This window comes from Cucurbita pepo, chromosome LG19 (assembly GCF_002806865.2).
Source record: "Cucurbita pepo subsp. pepo cultivar mu-cu-16 chromosome LG19, ASM280686v2, whole genome shotgun sequence".
NCBI classification, from domain to species: domain Eukaryota; kingdom Viridiplantae; phylum Streptophyta; class Magnoliopsida; order Cucurbitales; family Cucurbitaceae; genus Cucurbita; species Cucurbita pepo.
The window spans coordinates 1,514,691-1,538,023 of record NC_036656.1 but is presented as its reverse complement, the minus strand read 5'-3'; the positions used below and the strand labels follow the sequence as shown (position 1 = coordinate 1,538,023).

At 36.3% G+C, this 23,333-nt stretch overlaps 3 protein-coding genes across 6 annotated transcripts; all 3 read left to right on the top strand.

Annotated features, from left to right (window-relative positions):
- The first annotated feature begins 394 nt into the window (after nt 1–394).
- LOC111781750 (aquaporin SIP1-1-like) lies at nt 395–5,786 on the top strand. Its single transcript, XM_023662443.1, has 3 exons — nt 395–944; nt 2,732–3,004; nt 5,479–5,786. Exons 1-3 carry the CDS (start codon nt 645–647, stop codon nt 5,644–5,646), a joined length of 741 nt encoding a protein of 246 aa, XP_023518211.1. The 5' UTR covers nt 395–644; the 3' UTR covers nt 5,647–5,786.
- A 1,750-nt stretch (nt 5,787–7,536) lies between these two features.
- On the top strand, nt 7,537–16,759 carry LOC111781513 (apyrase 2-like). 3 transcript variants are annotated; one of them, XM_023662155.1, is made up of 9 exons: nt 7,537–8,309; nt 8,503–8,631; nt 8,720–8,776; nt 8,873–8,965; nt 9,870–10,062; nt 14,544–14,639; nt 15,726–15,943; nt 16,042–16,228; nt 16,338–16,759. In XM_023662155.1, exons 1-9 carry the CDS (start codon nt 7,995–7,997, stop codon nt 16,451–16,453), a joined length of 1,404 nt encoding a protein of 467 aa, XP_023517923.1. In that variant the 5' UTR covers nt 7,537–7,994; the 3' UTR covers nt 16,454–16,759. The 3 variants fall into 3 exon arrangements, with proteins under 3 accessions (XP_023517923.1, XP_023517924.1, XP_023517922.1); XM_023662154.1 differs by lacking the exons at nt 7,537–8,309; nt 8,503–8,631; nt 8,720–8,776; nt 8,873–8,965; nt 9,870–10,062 and adding exons at nt 11,220–11,991; nt 12,185–12,313; nt 12,402–12,458; nt 12,555–12,647; nt 13,552–13,748 and having other exon boundaries at nt 14,548–14,639; XM_023662156.1 differs by lacking the exons at nt 7,537–8,309; nt 8,503–8,631; nt 8,720–8,776; ... (1 more) ...; nt 9,870–10,062; nt 16,338–16,759 and adding exons at nt 11,215–11,991; nt 12,185–12,313; nt 12,402–12,458; nt 12,555–12,647; nt 13,552–13,748 and having other exon boundaries at nt 14,548–14,639; nt 16,032–16,146.
- Nucleotides 16,760–20,867: 4,108 nt separating this feature from the next.
- LOC111781782 (NAC domain-containing protein 87-like) lies at nt 20,868–22,963 on the top strand. Of its 2 annotated transcripts, none has more exons than XM_023662480.1 (4): nt 20,868–21,096; nt 21,178–21,443; nt 21,534–21,674; nt 22,413–22,963. In XM_023662480.1, the coding sequence occupies exons 1-4, from the start codon at nt 20,922–20,924 to the stop codon at nt 22,749–22,751; spliced, it is 921 nt and encodes a 306-aa protein (XP_023518248.1). In that variant the 5' UTR covers nt 20,868–20,921; the 3' UTR covers nt 22,752–22,963. The 2 variants fall into 2 exon arrangements, with proteins under 2 accessions (XP_023518248.1, XP_023518247.1); XM_023662479.1 differs by having other exon boundaries at nt 21,534–21,705; nt 22,444–22,963.
- Nucleotides 22,964–23,333: the final 370 nt, after the last annotated feature.

Genomic DNA, 23,333 nt, shown 5'->3' with positions numbered 1-23,333 from the left:
AAAAGACCTTTGAGGCCGACCCCTCGAGGTGAGCCAAGATTAGGTGGGTCAATCCCTTGAAGAGTTGGTGATAGCCAAACCTTCAGAGGATACGACGAAGAGACCTTTCATAAGTTTAGAACTAAATGAACTTTTAAGCTAGAAAAAATTCAATCATTAGCACTCTGACGCGTTTCTTTACGATCAAATGAAAGAGATCGAGCAATTGTTCTAAAAAAACTATCATATGATTATAAATTATCATATAAAGTACGACCCGAGACATTAAGAGGTATGCTAAAAAAAACTATTATATTTTATTGACAAAAAATAAAAAATAAAAAATAAAAAAAATGGAAAGTTCATCAAAGCAATCAAAATAATTCACACACCGAAAAATTATCGGAAAAAAATCAGGATTAGGTGAATGTCTGTGTCCATGAATCCACAGTAGCAGTTGAGATTCTTATCTTCTACCTAACTTTCCTGATATTTTCTTGTTTAAATTGCGTGGATTTTGATTCCAGACGAGACGGAGGCTGAAGAAATCTCCTCAGAGTTGCCCTAATTTGCGGCTGCAACTCTGATTTCTCTTCTTCCGCCGTCGATTTTCGTTGTTTCAGGCCGATTACTGCAGTTTTTTGTTCGATTTCTGGAGATTAATCATGATTGCTGCAATCAAGGCGGCGATCGGCGATGCCGTTCTTACTTCCATGTGGATTTTCTGTGCTTCGTCTCTTGGAGTTCTTACCTCCGTGTTGTACTCGGCCGCCGGCGTTTATGGCCTTCCGCTTCATCCGCTCCTCATCACTACTACTCTGGTCTTCCTTCTCGTTTTCGTTTTCAATATAATTGGGGCTGTTTTGGGTGGCGCTAGCTTTAATCCAACTGCCACTGCCGCTTTCTATGCTGCCGGTGTTGGTCCGACCTCTCTCTTCGCCATGGCTCTCCGTTTCCCTGCTCAGGTTAGTATTTGTTCTGTCTTTCTATCTCTTTGATTCTGTAATTGAGTGTGAAATTTTGTGTGGGTTGTCTCGATTAGTTCGATTTTTCACCTGTGCTCGATAGTCTACCCTAATTCTCAGTCCAAGTAGAAGCCATCGAAATTAACACTCCCTTGTACAAAATTCGGATAAACCATCAAATTAACACTCCCGGCTACAAGATTAGCAAGAATCTACAATTAGATTACCTCCTAACATCAAATTTAGATCAAGAATTTAAAACCTAGTTCAATTTAGTCACTCAAACTTGATCGAGGCTTGATTGAATGGTTTGGAGAATCTACACGATGAAAGATTTGAAACCTAGTTCAATTTAGTCACTCAAATTTGATCGAAGCTTAATTGAATAGTTTGGAGAATCTACAATTAGATTACCTCCTAACATCAAATTTAGATCAAGAATTTAAAACCTAGTTCAATTTAGTCACTCAAACTTGATCGAGGCTTGATTGAATGGTTTGGATGTTTGATTGAATAATCTACCACCAGAATTACACGATAGATTTTCAAGAAGTCTCAATTTGAAAGCTTAATTTCATTCATAAAAAAATCTCCAAACCCTTCCCCTGCCTAACTTAGTGGTCATAATTGGTAAGTTAACCAAGGTGAATTCCTAAGGTTTTTTTGGCCATTACAAGAAATTATGGAATTAAAGAAATTATGGAATTAAAATAATAAATAAAGTTTTGTAACAAATTATCAATCAAATGCTATTTATAACAACCTCATCTACTACTACTTCAACAGTGCAAATATTCATTTTCGAAGCTTCAAATGGTTCTTCCTCAATCGAATCAACTTAGTAACACATAAAATAAAGGTTGAATCGAGCGTATCCAATTTTGTAGATGAAGAATGAATGTTTGTTGAATCTTCTTTACCTTAGATCGTATAATAGGTGCACTTGGAACATTTGGAACACGGTGATCCTTATCAATGTATCTGTAGTGTGTCGTTGCATTCTATTTTTCTTTTGCATGACGCTTGATTGGTTTTCCATGATTGTAAGGGATGGACAATGGGTATTGATAGAGAAAATTCATTGATTTTGATAGTTGATGTAATAGCCCAAGCCCACCTCCAAGTCTAGATATTGTCTTCGGCTTTCTCTTTTAGGCTTTCCCTCAAGGTTTTTAAAACATGTATGCTAAGGAGAGGTTTTCACACCTTTGTAAAGAATGATTCGTTCTCCTCCCCAACCAATGTGGGATCTCACAATCTACCCTCCTCAAGTCTCAACGTCCTAGCTAACACTCGTTCCCTTCTCCAATCGATGTGGGACCCCCAATCCACCCCCTTCGAGGCTTAACTTCCTCGCAGACACTGTCTGGCTTTGATACCATTTGTAACAGTCCAAGCCCACCGCTAGCAAATATTATCCTCTATGGACCTTTAATTTTAGGCTTCCACTCAAGGTTTTTAAAACGCCTCTGCTAGGGAGAGGTTTCCTTATAAAGAATTCTTTCTCCTCCCGAACGGATATGAGATCTTAATTAAGAAAGAGAAAATAACTTCAGAAATTATGGATTGTAAGGATAATTGATGAGCCTTCGTTTTCTCCATCTCTACTGACTGATTTTCCTCTCTCTTTATGTTTTTTCAGAGATTGAGACATCGATTGGAATAAGACATCAATAAAATGAAACAATGTTGCCTAAAATTTCAGCTTCTGTCATTTTCATTTGCCTTCTACTAGAATAAAAGGTTTCTAAAACAATAGTATTAGACATCAAATTTATCGTTGGCAGGCAGCTGGTGCGGTTGCTGGTGCCCTGGCGATCAAGGAGGTGATGCCTATTCAATACAAGCACATGCTTGGTGGGCCTTCTCTGAAAGTTGACATTCATACTGGAGCCACAGCTGAAGGAGTTTTGACCTTTATAATCAGTTTTGCTGTTCTTCTAATTGTTCTCAGGGGTCCCTCCAGCCCAGTAATCAAGACATGGTTGCTGGCAATGGCCACTGTAGCTTTAATCGTTGCTGGTTCTAGTTACACAGGACCTTCCATGAATCCTGCAAATGTGAGTATTCCACTTCTATTAAGCTTTATATTTTTTATCCTCATTTGATGATTCTTATTGAGAACTGGCAGTAGGTTGAGATTATTAAGTTATATTCTTGTTTAAACTTATATGGTTATATTCTGTGCGTTAGAAATCACAACTCTCCACAATGGTATGATATTGTCCATTTTGAGTATGAGCTCTCATGGCTTTGCTTTTGGTTTCCCCAAAAGGTCTCGAGATATATTCCTCACTTATAAACCCATGATCAACCCCTTAATTAGCCAATGTGGGACTCCCTCCCAACAATCCTCTCCTCGAACAAAGTACACCATAGAGCCTCCTCTAAGGTCTATGTAGCCCTCGAATAACCTCCCTTTAATTGAGGCTCAACTCCTTTCTCTGAGTCCTTGAACAAAGTACACCATTTGTTTGACACTTGAGTCACTTTTTTACTACACTTTCGAGGCTAGCAACTTCTTTGTTCGACACTTGAGGATTCTATTAACATGGCTAAGTTAAGGGCATGACTCTGATACCATGCTAGAAATCACAACCCTCCATGGTGGTATGAATTGTCCACTTTGAGCCTAACCTCTCATGACTTTGCTTTTGGTTTCTCCAAAAGGCCTCGTACCAATGGAGATTTATTCCTCACTTATAAACCCATGATCAACCCCTTAGCTAGCTAAGGTGGGACTCTCTCCCAACAATCCTCAACATGGTGGGCAATTGATGCCGTCGTGATTCCATCATGATTGATGTAATGAGGGATTATTTTTTTCATTCCAAGATCTTATTAATGCTTTTGAAGTAATTTGTAGACCATGGAAGTTCTTGCATAGATTGCTGGTTGCTTTGCTTAGACTGAACCTCCTTTGAATCATGCTGAATACACAGCCTTTTTGTTCTAAATGTAAATTGGCATTTTATATCCTTCATTAAAAATTTTCATTCAAAACAATTGTAACATATCTTAGTTCATTGTACAATAAATGAGGGGGATATTGAGCATAAATAGTATATCAAACCATCTCTGTCTGACTTGATCCTTTCAGTTCTTCGAGGTTTGCTGCTATCTTAGTGTAAGTTCTCCCTAACAGCTCGAGATCGTCACAATTTTTTTTTACGATACAGATTTTAGTCATTGAAAGTTCTCTTGCATGTTTTTTTGTCTTTCTACATCGGAATTACATTGCATATCTATAACAGCTCAAGTTCACTGCTAGCAGATATTGCTTCTTTGGGCTTTCCCTACTAGGCTTCTCCTCAAAGTTTTAAAACACGTCTACTAGGGAGAGGTTTCCACACTCTTATAAATAATGTTTTGTTCCCCTCTCCAACCGAGGTGGGATTTCACAATCCACCCCCATTTGGGGCATCATCGTTCTCGCTGGCACACTACCTGGTGTCTGGCTCTGATACCATTTGTAACAGCCAAGTTCACTGCTGACAAATATAGTCCTCCTTGAGTTTTCTTTTCCAGGCTTTCCTTCAAGGTTTTAAAACGCATTTGCTAGCCTATTCCTTATAAGGGTGTGGAAACTTCTCTATAGTATACGCGTTTTAAAAACGTGAGGCTGATGGCGATACGTAACCGGCTAAAACAGACAATATCTGCTAGCGTTGGGGCTTGGGCTGTTACAAATGGTATCAGAGCCAAACACCAGGCGGTGCGCCAGTGAAGACGCTGGGACCCCAAGGGAGGTGGATTATTAGATCCCACATCGGTTGGAGAGGAGAACAAAACGTTCCTTATAAGGGTGTGGAAACCTCTCCCTAGTAGATCTGTTAGCGGTGGGCTTGGGCTGTTACAAATGGTATCAGAGCCAAACACCAAGCGGTGTGCCCAGCGAGGACGTTGAGACCCCAAGGGAGGTGGATTGTGAGATCCCACATCGGTTGGAGAGGAGAACGAAACGTTCCTTATAAGGGTGTGGAAACCTCTCCCTAGTAGATACGTTTTAAAACCGTGAGGCTGGACAGTGATATGTAACGAGTTAAAGCAGACAATATCTGCTAGCGGTGGGCTTGGACTATTACACTATTATCTTTGGTTATGTCATACAAAACCGAGGATAGCTGGAAATTCTGAAGGAGAGCCTTCCAACAACGTGGACTAAAGGGGCAAAAGGAAATAACATAGCATACTTAAACGTTATGCATTTTTTTGGCAATAAAATGTTCTGGGGTCAGCTGGGTGCCCTGCGAGTTTAGTCAATGATATCATCTTAGTTGCTGTCATTGAAAGTAAGCTTTGTCATAGACAGTGGAAGGGCTATATACGGTGAATTATTGCTTCATTTGATTCAAAACTTGCACTACATATTCATCTGAGACGTTTTTGGCTGCTTTGGTGCGTTCCTTGCATATAACGTTCGGTTTACGAACCAGATTAGTTATGATTTTGCTAATTCGAGACCATGAAGGAGAAGACAATATTCGTTACTTTTTATATGGTAAGAAACGCTGATTTTTGCTTTGAAATGCAGGCGTTTGGGTGGGCGTATATGAACAACAAACACGATACATGGGAGCAGTTGTACGTGTACTGGATCGCCCCGTTCATCGGAGCCATTTCGGCTGCTTGGCTTTTCAGAATCATCTTCCCACCACCAGCCCCAGCCCCAGCCTCAGCTAAGAAGAAGAAGAAAGCTTGAAATCTCTAGTTGATTTACATAGTAGCTAGTAAGAAACTCCATTTCTGTTCTTAAGATAAATGGCGTCTGTTTAAATTATGTTTCGCAGCTTATGGATCAATAGTAATCCTTCAATCAAGTTCCCTTTACTTCCCTTTTTAGATCCCTTTTTACATGTTTCCTGATATTTAAGGTAGGAGTATTATGATTCAAACTAGGGATCGGTATTCTAGCCCGACCACCCGAGCTCGGCTCAACTAGTTAAAGTATTACCTTCGAGCACGGGTTCCAATCCCTTTGCTTCATGTAAGACTTGAAAAAGAAAATGAAAACTATCTTGTTTGTTATTATCAAATTGACTTCGAAATCTGTGGATTGTAATGTATATACACGTGCATTATTATTTGACATATTTTGCACTGTGGAAAACACACGAGTCAAGCTTGTGAGTTTAGCATGAATATGATTAATATTTAATACGTGATTAATATATGAGTTTGATGACTGGAATCAACGTCGAGGAGCTAAACTACTTGATTTTAATGATCCAAAGGGTGTTTAATAGAGGTTGCTCCTAAGGACGGATCGTTTAAGAGAGTCACAAAAGTGTAATGACGAGTATCTTGTTTTGAGGATTCGTACAACGTTGTGTTGAATAGCCTAGAATCGAGGCCTTAGGGAATTATGTCGAACAACTTATTATAGACACGTATTACCTATATATATATATATATATATATATATAAAGTGTATGAGTACATTTTACCAACGGGCTAGAATCGAGACCTTAGGGTATTGGCACCAACTTTTGAAGGATTAGAGATTTTTTTGAGATAAAATACAAAATTTAATTTAGTTTTTTTCATTCTTTTTTAAATTTAAGATACTATATCTAGATATAATGCTAACTAGAACCTTTCGTCCCATCTCTGTCACCTATTTCATTCTCTTTATAAAATAAATTTCTGTCACTTATTTCATTCTCTATATAAAATAAAATTTTTTATTTATTTTTGTTGAAACGGGTTCCATAATTTTTCTCGGTTTATTATTTATTTAAAAAATAGTTAGTTAAAAATTTTCTAATATAATCTTTCCTAAAAAATTGTAAAAGATATTAATAAATCAATATATTTAGTAAGTAATTATATATATATATATATAAAATCTTCCACCCCTAATTTCTAAAAATTAAAATTTTAATATTACAATTATTTTTAATTTAAATATTATAAACTATATATAATAAAAAATGATAAAAAAACCCTAGTTAATTAATTTTAATTAATAAAAGTTAAAATTTTAATATTAGAGTTTAAATATCATAATTAACTCTAATTGAAAAATAAAAATATATAGAGTATAATAAAAAAAAATGATAAAGAACCCTAATTAATTAATAAAAAATATTAATAAAAATTTGAAACTTGAAATAATATTTTTGAACTAAATAGTATTTTTATTAATGGAGTCTTTTTCATTGTTTTTAATAAAAATTTGAAACTTGAAATAATATTATTAATTTACCATTTTTTCTTGTTTCTTAAATTTAAGACACCTATTTCATTCTCCATATAAATTGAATTAATTTCTTATTTATTTTTTCGGTTCCATAATTTTTCTCCGTTTATTATTATTTAAAAAATAGTTATTTAAAAATTTTCTTTTTTAATATAATCTTTCTTAAAAAATATTAATAAATCAATATATTTTGTTCTACCTAATTTCTAAAAATTAAAATTTTAATATTACCATTTTTTTTAATTGAAAATTATAACTAGAATCACAAAATTAACTATAATTAAAAAATAAAAATATATAGAATATAATAATAATAATAAAAAATGATAAAGAACCCTAATTAATTAATTTTAATTAATCAAAGGTAAGAAAGTGGCAATTTTTAAGTTCTTCTGCCACTCGAATTCGCGACTGCCATGTTTCTGAATCCAAACTCGCCATTGTTGCTTCACATTTGCTCTTCTCCCCTATCCCCTAACGACCTCCATTTCCATTTCCATTTCTTCAATTTCGACCCATTTCTTCGATCACCGCAAAGTTCCTCCATCCAAATCCCACGTCAATTCGTCGATTTCACTGACGGAATCCACCCAGATCCGTCCTCGATGCTGTTGCGAGTCGATCATTGATCAATTCGTTGCGTATAATCATCGCTGTTCTTCCCAGACGGAGCGCTGGATCCGACTCCCGAACCACTGCACTCATTGAAGGCTCCTGCTGCCTCCAATTCCACTGGAAACGTTCAGATCCGTTACCGATCTCCGTCTTCCGCCGACCTTCTTGAAGGCCAAACGCCCTCTTTGTCACTTCAGGATCATCAGAAACTACTTCAGTTTGAATTTGACAAGATGCATAAGCGTTCCGGTAAGCAACAGCCGGAATCGCTTTCGAATAAGATCTACGAATACAGAGGGGTGTTATTGTTCACGTCTCTTTCGCTTTTCTTAATCGCCTTTGTTCTCTATTTCATGCCGGGCCGTGAAAATTACTCGTTCAACCACCGCAAGGTTTCCCCTGATCACAGGTCGTCTTCTTCTTCTTCTAAATCCACTTATGCTGTTATTTTTGATGCTGGTAGCTCTGGGAGTCGCGTCCATGTCTTTTGCTTCGATCAAAATCTCGATCTCCTCCCCGTTGGCAAGGATATCGAACTTTTTGAACAAGTACTAATCTCTATCTTCTCCTGTATCTACATTTTCACTGATATTGTTTGAATTTCCATTCTAGATCGGCTGTGCTTATTTTTTTTTTGGTGATTGTACTTGCAGCAATTGTTGGTTTTGAGTTGACTGTATTCTGTTTCTCTCGAGACTAGCTGTGCTTAAATTTGTTCTTGTTTGCTTACTTCTTCTTTAGCTTAATCCAGGATTGAGTGCATATGCTGACAACCCCAAGAATGCTGCAGCTTCTCTAATTTCCCTTTTGGAAAAAGCGGAAAATGTGGTTCCTAAAGGGCTGCGGTCAATGGCCCCTGTTAGAGTTGGGGTTCGTTGATCTTCCTTGAACTCCTTGAGCTCTGTTCTTTAAATGAAGCTATGTCAATTTTCGAAATCGGTTTTTCATGTTAATGTAGGCAACTGCAGGCTTGAGGGCTCTGAAGGGGGATACATCTGACAAAATTTTGCAGGCGGTAATGATCCATGCTTGTTCTTCGGAAGCAATTTTTCACGTTCCCTTATCTCGTGTTATTTCGTGCTAAGAGACGAAAGCTTTTGTTTTCTTTAAGGTTAGGGATCTCCTGAGAGACAAAAGTGACCTCAGGTTGGAGGACAATGCTGTGTCTGTAATTGATGGAACTCAAGAAGGTTCTTACCTTTGGGTATGTCTATTATGGCTGTGATCCACTTTGTACTTTTTTTTATGTAGTTTGGGTTTCAGCTGCAGCTTCCTTTTAGTTCCAATCGTGGAATGTGTATTGTTTGTAGTACAATAGTGTGATAATGTGATGTTCTTGCTAATCCCCCTCAAAGTGAAGAATATGATGCCATTAGGATTCAGGATGAAGTGTCATGTTGCTTCCTCTAGAGCCATTTCTTTGAGACAGTCTCCTTCTAGTTACACTTTGGTATTAAGTTCAGTTATCTGTTGAATAACCTACAAATCTCCAAAGCTTAGGATGTGCTGTTCTCTCTCTATCCCCAAAGCCTTACTTTTTAAGGCTATGTATGCAATGAGCTTGCTTTTAGTGTAGGTGCTGGAATAGCAGTTTGACCTCTCTCGGCTGGACCGGCTGGATGTTGGTCCAGCCTACTATGGGGATCCCGTATCCAACAACCCAACCTAAAAAAAGGCATAAAAAAGCCTTATCTAGTTTGGAACTATGAAGCTGACCTTATTATTCGAAGGGTAAAGGGGTTTTTCAGCTGGTGTGCAGTAGCGTACTTCTGTTTTCCCTTAACTAGACTAGTGGTGGGGTCCCGTGGTTCTTATACCGCCGCATTCCCGAGTCAATGTAGCAGAATAGGATGACGGAACAAGCCAGCATTACAAGTTTTGTCAGTTGGAATGCAATGTGGAAACGATAGTCGTGACATGAAGAGGTTGTCATTAAACTACATACGATGTTAAATTTCATATCGGTATTTAGCAGAATTTGAGACAGTAATTAGTTCAGGTGTAGATTGGTAAATGCATGTAGAGTTTTGATAATCTGAACCATTCCTGGGATCTTGCATGAAGTTCTTGTGTATTAACATATTACAAGCTTGGCTATCATTTTCCAGGTGACATTAAACTATCTGCTAGGGAACTTGGGCAAGAAATATTCGGATACAGTTGGAGTTGTAGATCTCGGCGGAGGATCTATTCAAATGGCATATGCTATCTCCGAAAGGGATGCTGCTCGATTATCAGAAGCAGAGAGCGTATACATAAAAAAAATGTATCTGAAGGGAGCAACTTATTATCTCTATGTTCACAGGNTTTACCAACGGGCTAGAATCGAGACCTTAGGGTATTGGCACCAACTTTTGAAGGATTAGAGATTTTTTTGAGATAAAATACAAAATTTAATTTAGTTTTTTTCATTCTTTTTTAAATTTAAGATACTATATCTAGATATAATGCTAACTAGAACCTTTCGTCCCATCTCTGTCACCTATTTCATTCTCTTTATAAAATAAATTTCTGTCACTTATTTCATTCTCTATATAAAATAAAATTTTTTATTTATTTTTGTTGAAACGGGTTCCATAATTTTTCTCGGTTTATTATTTATTTAAAAAATAGTTAGTTAAAAATTTTCTAATATAATCTTTCCTAAAAAATTGTAAAAGATATTAATAAATCAATATATTTAGTAAGTAATTATATATATATATATATAAAATCTTCCACCCCTAATTTCTAAAAATTAAAATTTTAATATTACAATTATTTTTAATTTAAATATTATAAACTATATATAATAAAAAATGATAAAAAAACCCTAGTTAATTAATTTTAATTAATAAAAGTTAAAATTTTAATATTAGAGTTTAAATATCATAATTAACTCTAATTGAAAAATAAAAATATATAGAGTATAATAAAAAAAAATGATAAAGAACCCTAATTAATTAATAAAAAATATTAATAAAAATTTGAAACTTGAAATAATATTTTTGAACTAAATAGTATTTTTATTAATGGAGTCTTTTTCATTGTTTTTAATAAAAATTTGAAACTTGAAATAATATTATTAATTTACCATTTTTTCTTGTTTCTTAAATTTAAGACACCTATTTCATTCTCCATATAAATTGAATTAATTTCTTATTTATTTTTTCGGTTCCATAATTTTTCTCCGTTTATTATTATTTAAAAAATAGTTATTTAAAAATTTTCTTTTTTAATATAATCTTTCTTAAAAAATATTAATAAATCAATATATTTTGTTCTACCTAATTTCTAAAAATTAAAATTTTAATATTACCATTTTTTTTAATTGAAAATTATAACTAGAATCACAAAATTAACTATAATTAAAAAATAAAAATATATAGAATATAATAATAATAATAAAAAATGATAAAGAACCCTAATTAATTAATTTTAATTAATCAAAGGTAAGAAAGTGGCAATTTTTAAGTTCTTCTGCCACTCGAATTCGCGACTGCCATGTTTCTGAATCCAAACTCGCCATTGTTGCTTCACATTTGCTCTTCTCCCCTATCCCCTAACGACCTCCATTTCCATTTCCATTTCTTCAATTTCGACCCATTTCTTCGATCACCGCAAAGTTCCTCCATCCAAATCCCACGTCAATTCGTCGATTTCACTGACGGAATCCACCCAGATCCGTCCTCGATGCTGTTGCGAGTCGATCATTGATCAATTCGTTGCGTATAATCATCGCTGTTCTTCCCAGACGGAGCGCTGGATCCGACTCCCGAACCACTGCACTCATTGAAGGCTCCTGCTGCCTCCAATTCCACTGGAAACGTTCAGATCCGTTACCGATCTCCGTCTTCCGCCGACCTTCTTGAAGGCCAAACGCCCTCTTTGTCACTTCAGGATCATCAGAAACTACTTCAGTTTGAATTTGACAAGATGCATAAGCGTTCCGGTAAGCAACAGCCGGAATCGCTTTCGAATAAGATCTACGAATACAGAGGGGTGTTATTGTTCACGTCTCTTTCGCTTTTCTTAATCGCCTTTGTTCTCTATTTCATGCCGGGCCGTGAAAATTACTCGTTCAACCACCGCAAGGTTTCCCCTGATCACAGGTCGTCTTCTTCTTCTTCTAAATCCACTTATGCTGTTATTTTTGATGCTGGTAGCTCTGGGAGTCGCGTCCATGTCTTTTGCTTCGATCAAAATCTCGATCTCCTCCCCGTTGGCAAGGATATCGAACTTTTTGAACAAGTACTAATCTCTATCTTCTCCTGTATCTACATTTTCACTGATATTGTTTGAATTTCCATTCTAGATCGGCTGTGCTTATTTTTTTTTTGGTGATTGTACTTGCAGCAATTGTTGGTTTTGAGTTGACTGTATTCTGTTTCTCTCGAGACTAGCTGTGCTTAAATTTGTTCTTGTTTGCTTACTTCTTCTTTAGCTTAATCCAGGATTGAGTGCATATGCTGACAACCCCAAGAATGCTGCAGCTTCTCTAATTTCCCTTTTGGAAAAAGCGGAAAATGTGGTTCCTAAAGGGCTGCGGTCAATGGCCCCTGTTAGAGTTGGGGTTCGTTGATCTTCCTTGAACTCCTTGAGCTCTGTTCTTTAAATGAAGCTATGTCAATTTTCGAAATCGGTTTTTCATGTTAATGTAGGCAACTGCAGGCTTGAGGGCTCTGAAGGGGGATACATCTGACAAAATTTTGCAGGCGGTAATGATCCATGCTTGTTCTTCGGAAGCAATTTTTCACGTTCCCTTATCTCGTGTTATTTCGTGCTAAGAGACGAAAGCTTTTGTTTTCTTTAAGGTTAGGGATCTCCTGAGAGACAAAAGTGACCTCAGGTTGGAGGACAATGCTGTGTCTGTAATTGATGGAACTCAAGAAGGTTCTTACCTTTGGGTATGTCTATTATGGCTGTGATCCACTTTGTACTTTTTTTTATGTAGTTTGGGTTTCAGCTGCAGCTTCCTTTTAGTTCCAATCGTGGAATGTGTATTGTTTGTAGTACAATAGTGTGATAATGTGATGTTCTTGCTAATCCCCCTCAAAGTGAAGAATATGATGCCATTAGGATTCAGGATGAAGTGTCATGTTGCTTCCTCTAGAGCCATTTCTTTGAGACAGTCTCCTTCTAGTTACACTTTGGTATTAAGTTCAGTTATCTGTTGAATAACCTACAAATCTCCAAAGCTTAGGATGTGCTGTTCTCTCTCTATCCCCAAAGCCTTACTTTTTAAGGCTATGTATGCAATGAGCTTGCTTTTAGTGTAGGTGCTGGAATAGCAGTTTGACCTCTCTCGGCTGGACCGGCTGGATGTTGGTCCAGCCTACTATGGGGATCCCGTATCCAACAACCCAACCTAAAAAAAGGCATAAAAAAGCCTTATCTAGTTTGGAACTATGAAGCTGACCTTATTATTCGAAGGGTAAAGGGGTTTTTCAGCTGGTGTGCAGTAGCGTACTTCTGTTTTCCCTTAACTAGACTAGTGGTGGGGTCCCGTGGTTCTTATACCGCCGCATTCCCGAGTCAATGTAGCAGAATAGGATGACGGAACAAGCCAGCATTACAAGTTTTGTCAGTTGGAATGCAATGTGGAAACGATAGTCGTGACATGAAGAGGTTGTCATTAAACTACATACGATGTTAAATTTCATATCGGTATTTAGCAGAATTTGAGACAGTAATTAGTTCAGGTGTAGATTGGTAAATGCATGTAGAGTTTTGATAATCTGAACCATTCCTGGGATCTTGCATGAAGTTCTTGTGTATTAACATATTACAAGCTTGGCTATCATTTTCCAGGTGACATTAAACTATCTGCTAGGGAACTTGGGCAAGAAATATTCGGATACAGTTGGAGTTGTAGATCTCGGCGGAGGATCTATTCAAATGGCATATGCTATCTCCGAAAGGGATGCTGCTCGATTATCAGAAGCAGAGAGCGTATACATAAAAAAAATGTATCTGAAGGGAGCAACTTATTATCTCTATGTTCACAGGTATACATTCTACTCTCGTCTTGTTGAGATTGCCAGTTGATAAATTTTACACATGGCAATACGACTCTCCAATTTCAATCTGCCTCTACTAATTCATTGATAGCTATGGTGCATTCAATGATAGCTATGCTATGGTTACCATAAATTTAGCTGAGTTTATTAATTGCAACTTAAAAATGCATTCAATGCATCTCTTTCTTGAAGCTCAACTTTTCACAACATATAAGGGAGGTCTCCAATGTCTTCTAGAATTTCCTTTGATGAGCGCACCATAGCTTGAATATAAGTGTACAAGGTTTGTTGTAGCTTCTTGGCTCTCGTCCTTGTAATTGGACCTTGAGGTATGGAAATTCCATGTTCGTGGTTCATATTAGATTTCCACACCCTTATAAAGAATGTTTCGTTCTCCTCCCCAACCGATGTGGATCTCATAATTCACCTTCTTTCGGGACCCAACGTCCTTGCTGGCATTCGTTCCCTTCTCCAATCGATATGGGACCTCAATCTGCCCCCTATTTGGGGCCCAACGTCCTTGTTGGCACACTGTCTCGTGTCCACCCTTCTTTAGAGCTCAACCTCCTCGCTGGCACATCGCCCGGTGTCTGGTTCTGATACCATTTGTAATTGCCCAAGCCCACCGCTAGCAGATATTGTCCTCTTTGGGCTTTCTCTCAAGGTTTTTAAAATGCGATTGCGAGGGAGAGGTTTCCACACCCTTATAGTAGCTACTGACGCTTAGACTCTTACGTGATTGTTTTTTAGACCGACTTTATATGGTTGTTGGTTATTTGAATTACAGTTATTTGCATTATGGATTACTAGCTGCTCGAGCCGAGGTTTTGAGTATCTCTAAAAGTTCTAGCAATGATTGCATCCTATCTGGATACGAAGGTTTGTTTTTCTTTTTCTTTCCAATAATAAATGTTTTTGCAATCATCATTTCCCTCTTTTCATCGCTTATGTTGATGTAAGTCGCAACTTAGTGTCTTATTGAGTATAAACTTCTTGTAACTAACCAATTTTGATGGAAATACAAGATCTTTATGTTGCAATACAAATATAACTAGCTGGTTATATGGATTCCCACACCACTAGACATTTTGCACAAACTTCCTGGCTTTTTCTCTCTTATTCCTCTGCACTTTTAGCTATGTAGGATGGATCGTTATTTTAAATTTACTAACCTAAGCATAACTCAACTAGTTAAAACATAGATCCTTGATAAAAAAAAGTTAGAGGATCTTTCCTCTCTCCCACGTGTACTCTAAAAAGAAATACTATTATGACCTTTAGGCTCTAAATACCAAATGATATGAAACTCTTGAGATTTGATCTTAAAAACCTTGTTAAAGGATGAAATCTCTAGGTCTAAATTATCCAAGAACCGCAAAATCGATAAGGAATCAACCTAAAGGAAAGTTTTGGAACGGATTATCTTGATGATCAAGATCAAAAGTAAAGAAAACTCGTGATTCGAATCACTCCACAAGATAGTTTGATCAAAACTACTTGAATGACTCTAGTATGCAAATCTAAACACAAGAAATGCAAAGGAACAAACTCATGGCTTGAGAAGTATAATATGCAAACTTAAATCTTCATACTAAAGCAACGACATGAATGACTATTTATAGCCTGAAAAAAACCCTTATAATAACCTATGGTTAATTGAAATGGTGTAACTTTCATGGCCATCAATACCGGGCCACCGTCTAAATGTAACTTATAATCTTAAAGATAATTCTCTAAAAATTAAAAAATACAATAAAACACCATGAAATCTTTATGACATGATTAAAACACCTTATTTCGTATCACCTTCTCCATGAACATTCTCTCTCAAAGAAATTCCCTTGTTCCAATGTGGTTTTATAGGTTATTATCTTTGTTCGAATAATTCCTATCTTCTTTACTGTCTTTTTGGAAATTAAATGGAGCTTTGGATTGAAGTATTCTCAATGCTCTCTCTTTTTCTAGGAGCATACCAATACGGGGGAAAGGACTATAAAGCATCAGCCTCTTCATCAGGCTCCAGCTTTAATGGATGCAAGAGGACAGTCGTGGAGGCTCTCAAGGTTAATGAATCAACGTGTACTCACGAGCAGTGCACTTTCGGTGGAGTTTGGAACGGCGGAGGAGGCGACGGGCAGAAGAATCTCTACGTTGCTTCATTTTTCTTTGACAGGGCTGCTGAGGTGAGATTAGTTCACCTATGATATTGGACTTGCAGTGAGGGTGTTGAAACTATTTTGCTTGTTTTCGCATGAACCACTGATCAACCAGGTGTATGTAGGCTGGTTTTGCTGACCCCAACAAGCCATTTGCTGAAGTTCATCCTGTAGACTTCCGTGATGCAGCGAGGCAGGCATGCCAAATCAAACTCGAGGATGCTGCTACATATCCCAAGGTCAAGAAGGATAACCTTCCATACTTGTGTATGGATCTTGTGTATCAATACGCACTACTTGTAGATGGATTAGGTAGGTTGCATTCACATTCATGTTAATACTTATATCAGACGGTCGATACATATACCGAACATCGTATAATTCGTCTGCACCTGTGTTTGTATGCTTTGGTTTGGTGTAGGCCTAGATCCTTGGCAAAATATCACATTGGTGAAGAAGGTTAAATACCACAACTCCTTGGTTGAAGCAGCCTGGCCTCTAGGCAGCGCCATTGAAGCTGTATCGTCGTTAGCCTAAATACATCGTTCGGATGGATGAGTGAGCTGTTCTTGTTTGCCAGCTAGGCGTCGATTTATCCATTGGAGATGGGAAAAGGTTAGATTCAGAATTTGAAATTTGGGAATAATTTGAATATAATGATAGAATCACAATTTCTGTGTATTAATTCATGTTCTAAGCAGAGAGCCATTCTTTTAGCAAGTTACTTAGTAACACACATGTTAAGTTGTAAAACGAACATTATTTTGTTGATGAGGGCATTTAGGTCATAGATTCGAACCTATATTTAGATTCGACTATACTATAGCATAGTCGTTGAAATGACTTTTTGTGGCATCCTATATAGTTGCTATACCAAAACTAGGTACAAAGAACTAACCTTGGGTTCGAGATATAGAAACAAAAACAACAATTGGGTTCGAGAAAACGATTGCATTATAAGATCACAATTGAACAAATTGAGCAAGTTCAAATTGACATAACATTTAATCTATTAGTTCGAAAGCATGTGGAGAGCAACAAAAGTCCATAGACCCGAGTAAAATCTTATTTTACTTTAGGGCCCCATAGTAACAACTAGTTTAGTAGGAGTTGAAACTACATTCAAAGTTAGATTGAATTTGAAGTCCAAGATTGATTTAGGAGACTATAACCACACCGATCCATCCCGAACTTGGTGGTTAAACTCTACTGCGGTGACGATACTGTAGGGGAGGGAAAAATAGCTCAACGCCCGGATGATAAAAAGCTTAACACTTCTAATTCTTCCTACTTTTCAATATTCAATATGGAAAAAAAAAAAAAATTGAAAATGTCGTCTTATTCAAAACCCCTTCTCCCACTTTCCTCTCTCACTTCACACCTTGGAACATTTTTAGGGTACCCCCGAAAACAGACCCTTGAAAACAGATCCAGTGGAGACGGGTGGGGCCTATAGCTCAGAGGATTAGAGCACGTGGCTACAATGGACGCATGAAGACTTTATGGACCTACAAGTTATAAGCTCTGATGACATAAAGTTAATCAAATAAACTTTTATGCAATGTAGGACAAATTATGTGTATGAATATAATCTTTGAAAGTACGATTATTAACTAAATTTTGGAATGTTAAAAAATTTAAATTAAAAAAATTAAAAAATTTATTCATCAACCATTATCCGTAATGAATTATTTATGAAAATATTATCCAAACTAATTATTTTTAGAATAATTGGAAAAAAAAAAAAAAAAAAAGAGAAAATTGAGAGGTTGCCTTTTGTTGGGCTTCTTCAAAGAATAAGAATAAATAAATAAAATATAAATAAATAAAAATTCAGTGCCAGGTGGACATGTCAGTGGGCCCCACGCGTTTTCCTTCCTCTTTTTTTCTTTTTAAATATTCTTTTCAATCTTATTTATAAATCATTTTATGATCAAAACTTTTCAGACCCCTTTCAATCAAAATACAAAATACAGCTTTAAAATTAATATATATATAATTTATTTATTTTTTTTGAAAAAATTATGAAAATATCATGATTTTCTTTTTATTATATAAAAACTTAATTTTCATTTTTATATAATCTTTAAATCATTTAAGAAATTTGATTTAAAAAAATTACGGAGTTTATTATTTTATCGCTTCATTTAACTATCTCGAGCACAGATCCACGAAGCTACGAGCCTCTTTCAACGATGTTTCCATTTGAGCATGTCATTTGCGTAATAAATATACTTTTTTTATTTGATACCCAAAAATTTCACTCATGAAGTTATCTCGAACACTCACCCTATTTTATCAAAGATTCCAACCACATGCCTAAAGTCTATAACATGGACTCGAACGTCATTTTACGATGCCGCTTTATACCTTTTCAACGACGCGATATTTCTTATGAACTGTGATATTATTCTGAATTCAAAGAATTTTATTTTTGTATATGAAGAATATTGTTTATAATCCTACATAAAATGATATTTTCTCCACTTTTTTTTTTAGTAATTCTAACCGGTTTCCATTTACTTTCGTCCCGGTTTCCTAAATAAGTGTAAAGATTATTAGCTTTATTTTCTCGTTACTGACCAGTCTTTTTATACATTTAAGTAATTTGAATTACTCACCGAGTTGACACGTTTTATTTTGAAGAGTCTACATACTTCGTAAATATGTGCATAGTTCTATTTAGAAGTGATAGTCGGGTTACATAATTGTCGTCTTGATTTCCTCCTACAGAGCTAGTGATTGTAGAGCCTCGAAAGTCAGTGTCACTGTAATTCGTGTCGAAGGCACTGACTGTTCTAGCACCTTTCCTAGTATTGGCTCTTTGGGGAATCCCGGGTAGGGTTTACCTGGGCTCATTTTCTTCCGCTCTACCCCAACACACATGTTGTGCCTGTTCCTTGAGATGTCATGATCTATCACACGTCAGTTAGCTTAGGGTTATTCTATAATCTTATCATACATATAACGATGTAAAAACTATACAACTTTCCTCATTTGATAACCACATACTCGGAGATGACTAGACATTTTCTTTGAGCTATAATCGCGTGTGTCGGTTATCGGTCGCCATGGTTGATCAAATTTTCAAATTTTTTTTGGACATACTACTATGGACACGTTGTTGACTTAAACATCGAAAGGTGTTGGAAAGAGCACCACATTGGTGCTAGATATTCTGGCAAGTGATCAACACCACTCTAAACCTCGACATAGTGTACCCAAGCACCACGTACCTAATTGACCCGATTCACGTAATAATGAAATTTTACTGTGTTTTTCACCTTTCGTAACAAAATATGTTATTTATTTATTTATTTATTATTATTATTATTATTATTATTTGAGATTTTGAATTTTGACTTAAATTTTCCAAATTTTTAATTTCACANTTATTTACAATTTTCTTTTTGAATATTTACCAACTAAAATGTTATTTATGACAAATTCTACAATAAATAATAATATATTAAAAATATTAATTATCCTTATTTTAATTATTTTGGCATATTTTCAATTAATTTATTAATTATAATGTCATAATTTAAAATATGCAGCTTGATTAGACTGATAGATACCATATATTAAATCAATTAATCAGAAGATTAACATTAATTATTTTATTTGTGACAAAATCATTTGAAATTTAACAGGTTATATACCTATATTTATTTTATTTAATTATATAATTTTTTTTTTTGTTAGTTATTCTCATGTCTTGAATTATTTAAAAGATATTTTTTAAATAATATATTTAAATTTAACTGTAAAATAAATAAATAAATATTTTATGAAATAATATTAACTCGAACCCAAATTAATCCTAAAAAAATATTATTTGTTTATTTAATTATTATGTTAATTACACTTATATATCAAAATTACAATTAAATTTAACTTTCTAAATATTTTAAGTATTAATTATTTTTATTTAACTAATATATATGATTAAAATTCTAATGCATTTTGTGGAATATGAATAAATTATTGTGTTCATTATTTTACTTTTTTTTTTTTAATCAATAATAATAATGTATCAGTCACTCATATATCAATTACACGAGTTTATATTACTCGAGTTAGATCTGGTACTCGTGACCACGTACACGTATTTTATGGTCCCGAACAAAACCCTATAACTTTCCTTTCTTCCTTCATGTTGTCATCGACCTCCCGTAGCTGCCTGTCTCTCCTTTTTTTCATTATATTCTTTCAATCCCACCACTTGTGACGTCCGAACAAAGAAGTCGTACATGAATGAACCGAGACCACATCTAAGTGAGAGTAGTCTGAACGATATGATGGTTAAGAAATTGTTAAAAGAATTGAAAGTCTCAATCATAGAAATTCAAAAGTTTAGCGTGTTTAGCTTGGAGCACTACAATGTTGGGTGACTTCCTGAAAACTCTCCCGAGAAGCATGCACGACCGTAAAAATAGTTCAATCCTAAAAGCAATTCAAGACAAGTAGGTGATGTAATCATGTCACGGGAGATACAGAATAATTTGTACCCGAGTAAAGGAGAGGTACACAAATAAACTGAGACCAAATCGAAAATTTTGATTTTTTCGAAAATTCAACCGGACCGAAATCGAAAAAAAAAAAAAAAAAAAATCTAACCCAACCCAACCTAACATTTATAACTCGGGTTGAGTAATCGAGGTGGGTTTAGTTATCCGGTCATAAAATTCACGCGGTAATAATTATAAATTTTGTTGGTAAGCTACAAGCTTTTTAGAAAAACACCATGGAACACGATTTATGGCACGTGACGTATGACAGACTCACATACGAACATCCGACAACCCGGAGCAACCCAAACCAATTACCATGTATAACGATTTTCTTATTTATTATTATTATTATTTTTTTATTTGGACATTATAATTCATGAAATTAACCCCACTGAACTTCTATATATATAACCCTCTTCTTGCATTCATGAATATACCTTCATTCAGCATCTCTCTTTCTATTTCTCTCCGCCGTCTCTCCGCCGTCTCTCATGGAAGAGCCACCACCTACCCCCGCCGTGGATTTGCCCCCCGGCTACCGCTTCCACCCCACCGACCTGGAGCTCATCGCTTTTTACCTGACAAAGAAGATCATCAACCCCGCCTTCTCCGCCGCCGCCATCGCCGAAGCTGACTTCAACAAATCCGAGCCTTGGGAACTGCCACGTGGGTTTTTTTTTTTTTTTCTTTAAATTTCCCATTTAAAAAAATTAATTTAAAATTAATTAATTATTTATTATTTTACAGAGATGGCCAAGATGGGGGAGAAAGAATGGTACTTTTTCAATCAAAGGGACCGGAAATATCCGACCGGAATGCGAACCAACCGGGCCACTCAGACCGGTTACTGGAAAGCCACTGGAAAAGACCGAGAGATTCTCAATGGACGAACCGTTCTGGTCGGAATGAAGAAAACCTTGGTTTTTTACAAAGGAAGAGCTCCCCATGGTGAAAAAACCAATTGGGTCATGCATGAGTTCCGTCTCGAACCCAGGCTCCCTGACCTTCCAAAAGTCAGTATCAGATTATTTATTTATTATTATTATTATTTTTTTTTTGGGTTCAATTTTTTAAATTTTAATTTTTTTTAATTTAATTTACAGGAGGATTGGGTTGTTTGTCGTGTTTTTCACAAGAACACTCCGGCACCGGCAAGAATTCCGACAACAATGTCTCAAATCCCCAACTTTTTCCCTATGATGAATCCAATGCCTGCTGATTTTCCGATCACCGTCGGGTTCGACATTGGTGAGCCGAAGTGGAAGCCGCCGGAACCATCTGAATATTACNCGACCTGGAGCTCATCGCTTTTTACCTGACAAAGAAGATCATCAACCCCGCCTTCTCCGCCGCCGCCATCGCCGAAGCTGACTTCAACAAATCCGAGCCTTGGGAACTGCCACGTGGGTTTTTTTTTTTTTTTCTTTTAAATTTCCCATTTAAAAAAATTAATTTAAAATTAATTAATTATTTATTATTTTACAGAGATGGCCAAGATGGGGGAGAAAGAATGGTACTTTTTCAATCAAAGGGACCGGAAATATCCGACCGGAATGCGAACCAACCGGGCCACTCAGACCGGTTACTGGAAAGCCACTGGAAAAGACCGAGAGATTCTCAATGGACGAACCGTTCTGGTCGGAATGAAGAAAACCTTGGTTTTTTACAAAGGAAGAGCTCCCCATGGTGAAAAAACCAATTGGGTCATGCATGAGTTCCGTCTCGAACCCAGGCTCCCTGACCTTCCAAAAGTCAGTATCAGATTATTTATTTATTATTATTATTATTTTTTTTTTGGGTTCAATTTTTTAAATTTTAATTTTTTTTAATTTAATTTACAGGAGGATTGGGTTGTTTGTCGTGTTTTTCACAAGAACACTCCGGCACCGGCAAGAATTCCGACAACAATGTCTCAAATCCCCAACTTTTTCCCTATGATGAATCCAATGCCTGCTGATTTTCCGATCACCGTCGGGTTCGACATTGGTGAGCCGAAGTGGAAGCCGCCGGAACCATCTGAATATTACAACCCCATTGATACAACTGATCACCAGCTGCAGCTCCCTGTCGGGAAGCTTCCATTTCCGACGCCGAGCATCCCACCGATGATGATTCCGCCAATCAACACTTACCCGCTGCCGACTCTCGACACTGGATTCTTCCCCTTCGATCAGCTGGCGATCAATGAGCCGATGGGAATGCCGGTGGAAGCGCTGCCGGAGTGCAAAATGGAGGAAGAAGGTTCATGGTCGACAATGCCGAACATATCGACATCGTTCGAGGCGGCGAGCATGGAGGATCTGGAGTTCTGGGAGAACTGAATAATAATAAAACCAGCTCTCCATATGATGAGAGCAATGGTATAGTTCATGTAGCTGCTGTGGCTGCATGAACACTTAAAACTATGAGTCTTAAGTTTATTGCTTTTGGTCGTGTGTGTTAATATGTTATGTTATGTTATGGTATGCTATGTGTGTGTATAGCGTCCTTATCTCGTCCACCGTCTATAAAACTCTCTCCTTTTCTGTTAAAAGTTTCGTTTTTTTTCGTAAAATTATAAATTTTGATTAGACACGTTCATCAGGTAGGGATAGAGCTCGAGGTTTAGTTCCTGTTCTTGCCCCCGTCCCGTGTTTCAATTTTCATTCCCACTTCTTTTCTCGAGACCAGGTTGTCTATGGTTCAAAAATAATATAAAAAGGGGCAGATAAGGGATTAGGGCAAACCGAAAGTTGTGACGTTGTCTTCTGTAAATGGGTGTTTTACCTTTACCTAAAAAAATAAGAGTAGTACGTGGTTTGAGTATTTTATGAAATACTTACTTACTCAGCAAGTAACCCGACTATTGGGGTTAGAAAACGCAAACACATATGATATGATGGGATCTATCTTTATAAAAATAT

Excerpts from the sequence above, each read along its gene's own strand:
- LOC111781782 (XM_023662480.1), top strand. The coding sequence starts at position 20,922 with ATGGAAGAGCCACCACCTACCCCCGCCGTGGATTTGCCCCCCGGCTAC. Across the intron at positions 21,097-21,177 it reads CGAGCCTTGGGAACTGCCAC|AGATGGCCAAGATGGGGGAG; the intron begins GTGGGTTTTTTT and ends ATTATTTTACAG. Across the intron at positions 21,444-21,533 it reads GGCTCCCTGACCTTCCAAAA|GAGGATTGGGTTGTTTGTCG; the intron begins GTCAGTATCAGA and ends TTTAATTTACAG.
- LOC111781513 (XM_023662155.1), top strand. The coding sequence starts at position 7,995 with ATGCATAAGCGTTCCGGTAAGCAACAGCCGGAATCGCTTTCGAATAAG. Across the intron at positions 8,777-8,872 it reads CTGACAAAATTTTGCAGGCG|GTTAGGGATCTCCTGAGAGA; the intron begins GTAATGATCCAT and ends GTTTTCTTTAAG. Across the intron at positions 8,966-9,869 it reads AAGAAGGTTCTTACCTTTGG|GTGACATTAAACTATCTGCT; the intron begins GTATGTCTATTA and ends ATCATTTTCCAG.
- LOC111781750 (XM_023662443.1), top strand. The coding sequence starts at position 645 with ATGATTGCTGCAATCAAGGCGGCGATCGGCGATGCCGTTCTTACTTCC. Across the intron at positions 945-2,731 it reads CTCTCCGTTTCCCTGCTCAG|GCAGCTGGTGCGGTTGCTGG; the intron begins GTTAGTATTTGT and ends TATCGTTGGCAG. Across the intron at positions 3,005-5,478 it reads CTTCCATGAATCCTGCAAAT|GCGTTTGGGTGGGCGTATAT; the intron begins GTGAGTATTCCA and ends TTTGAAATGCAG.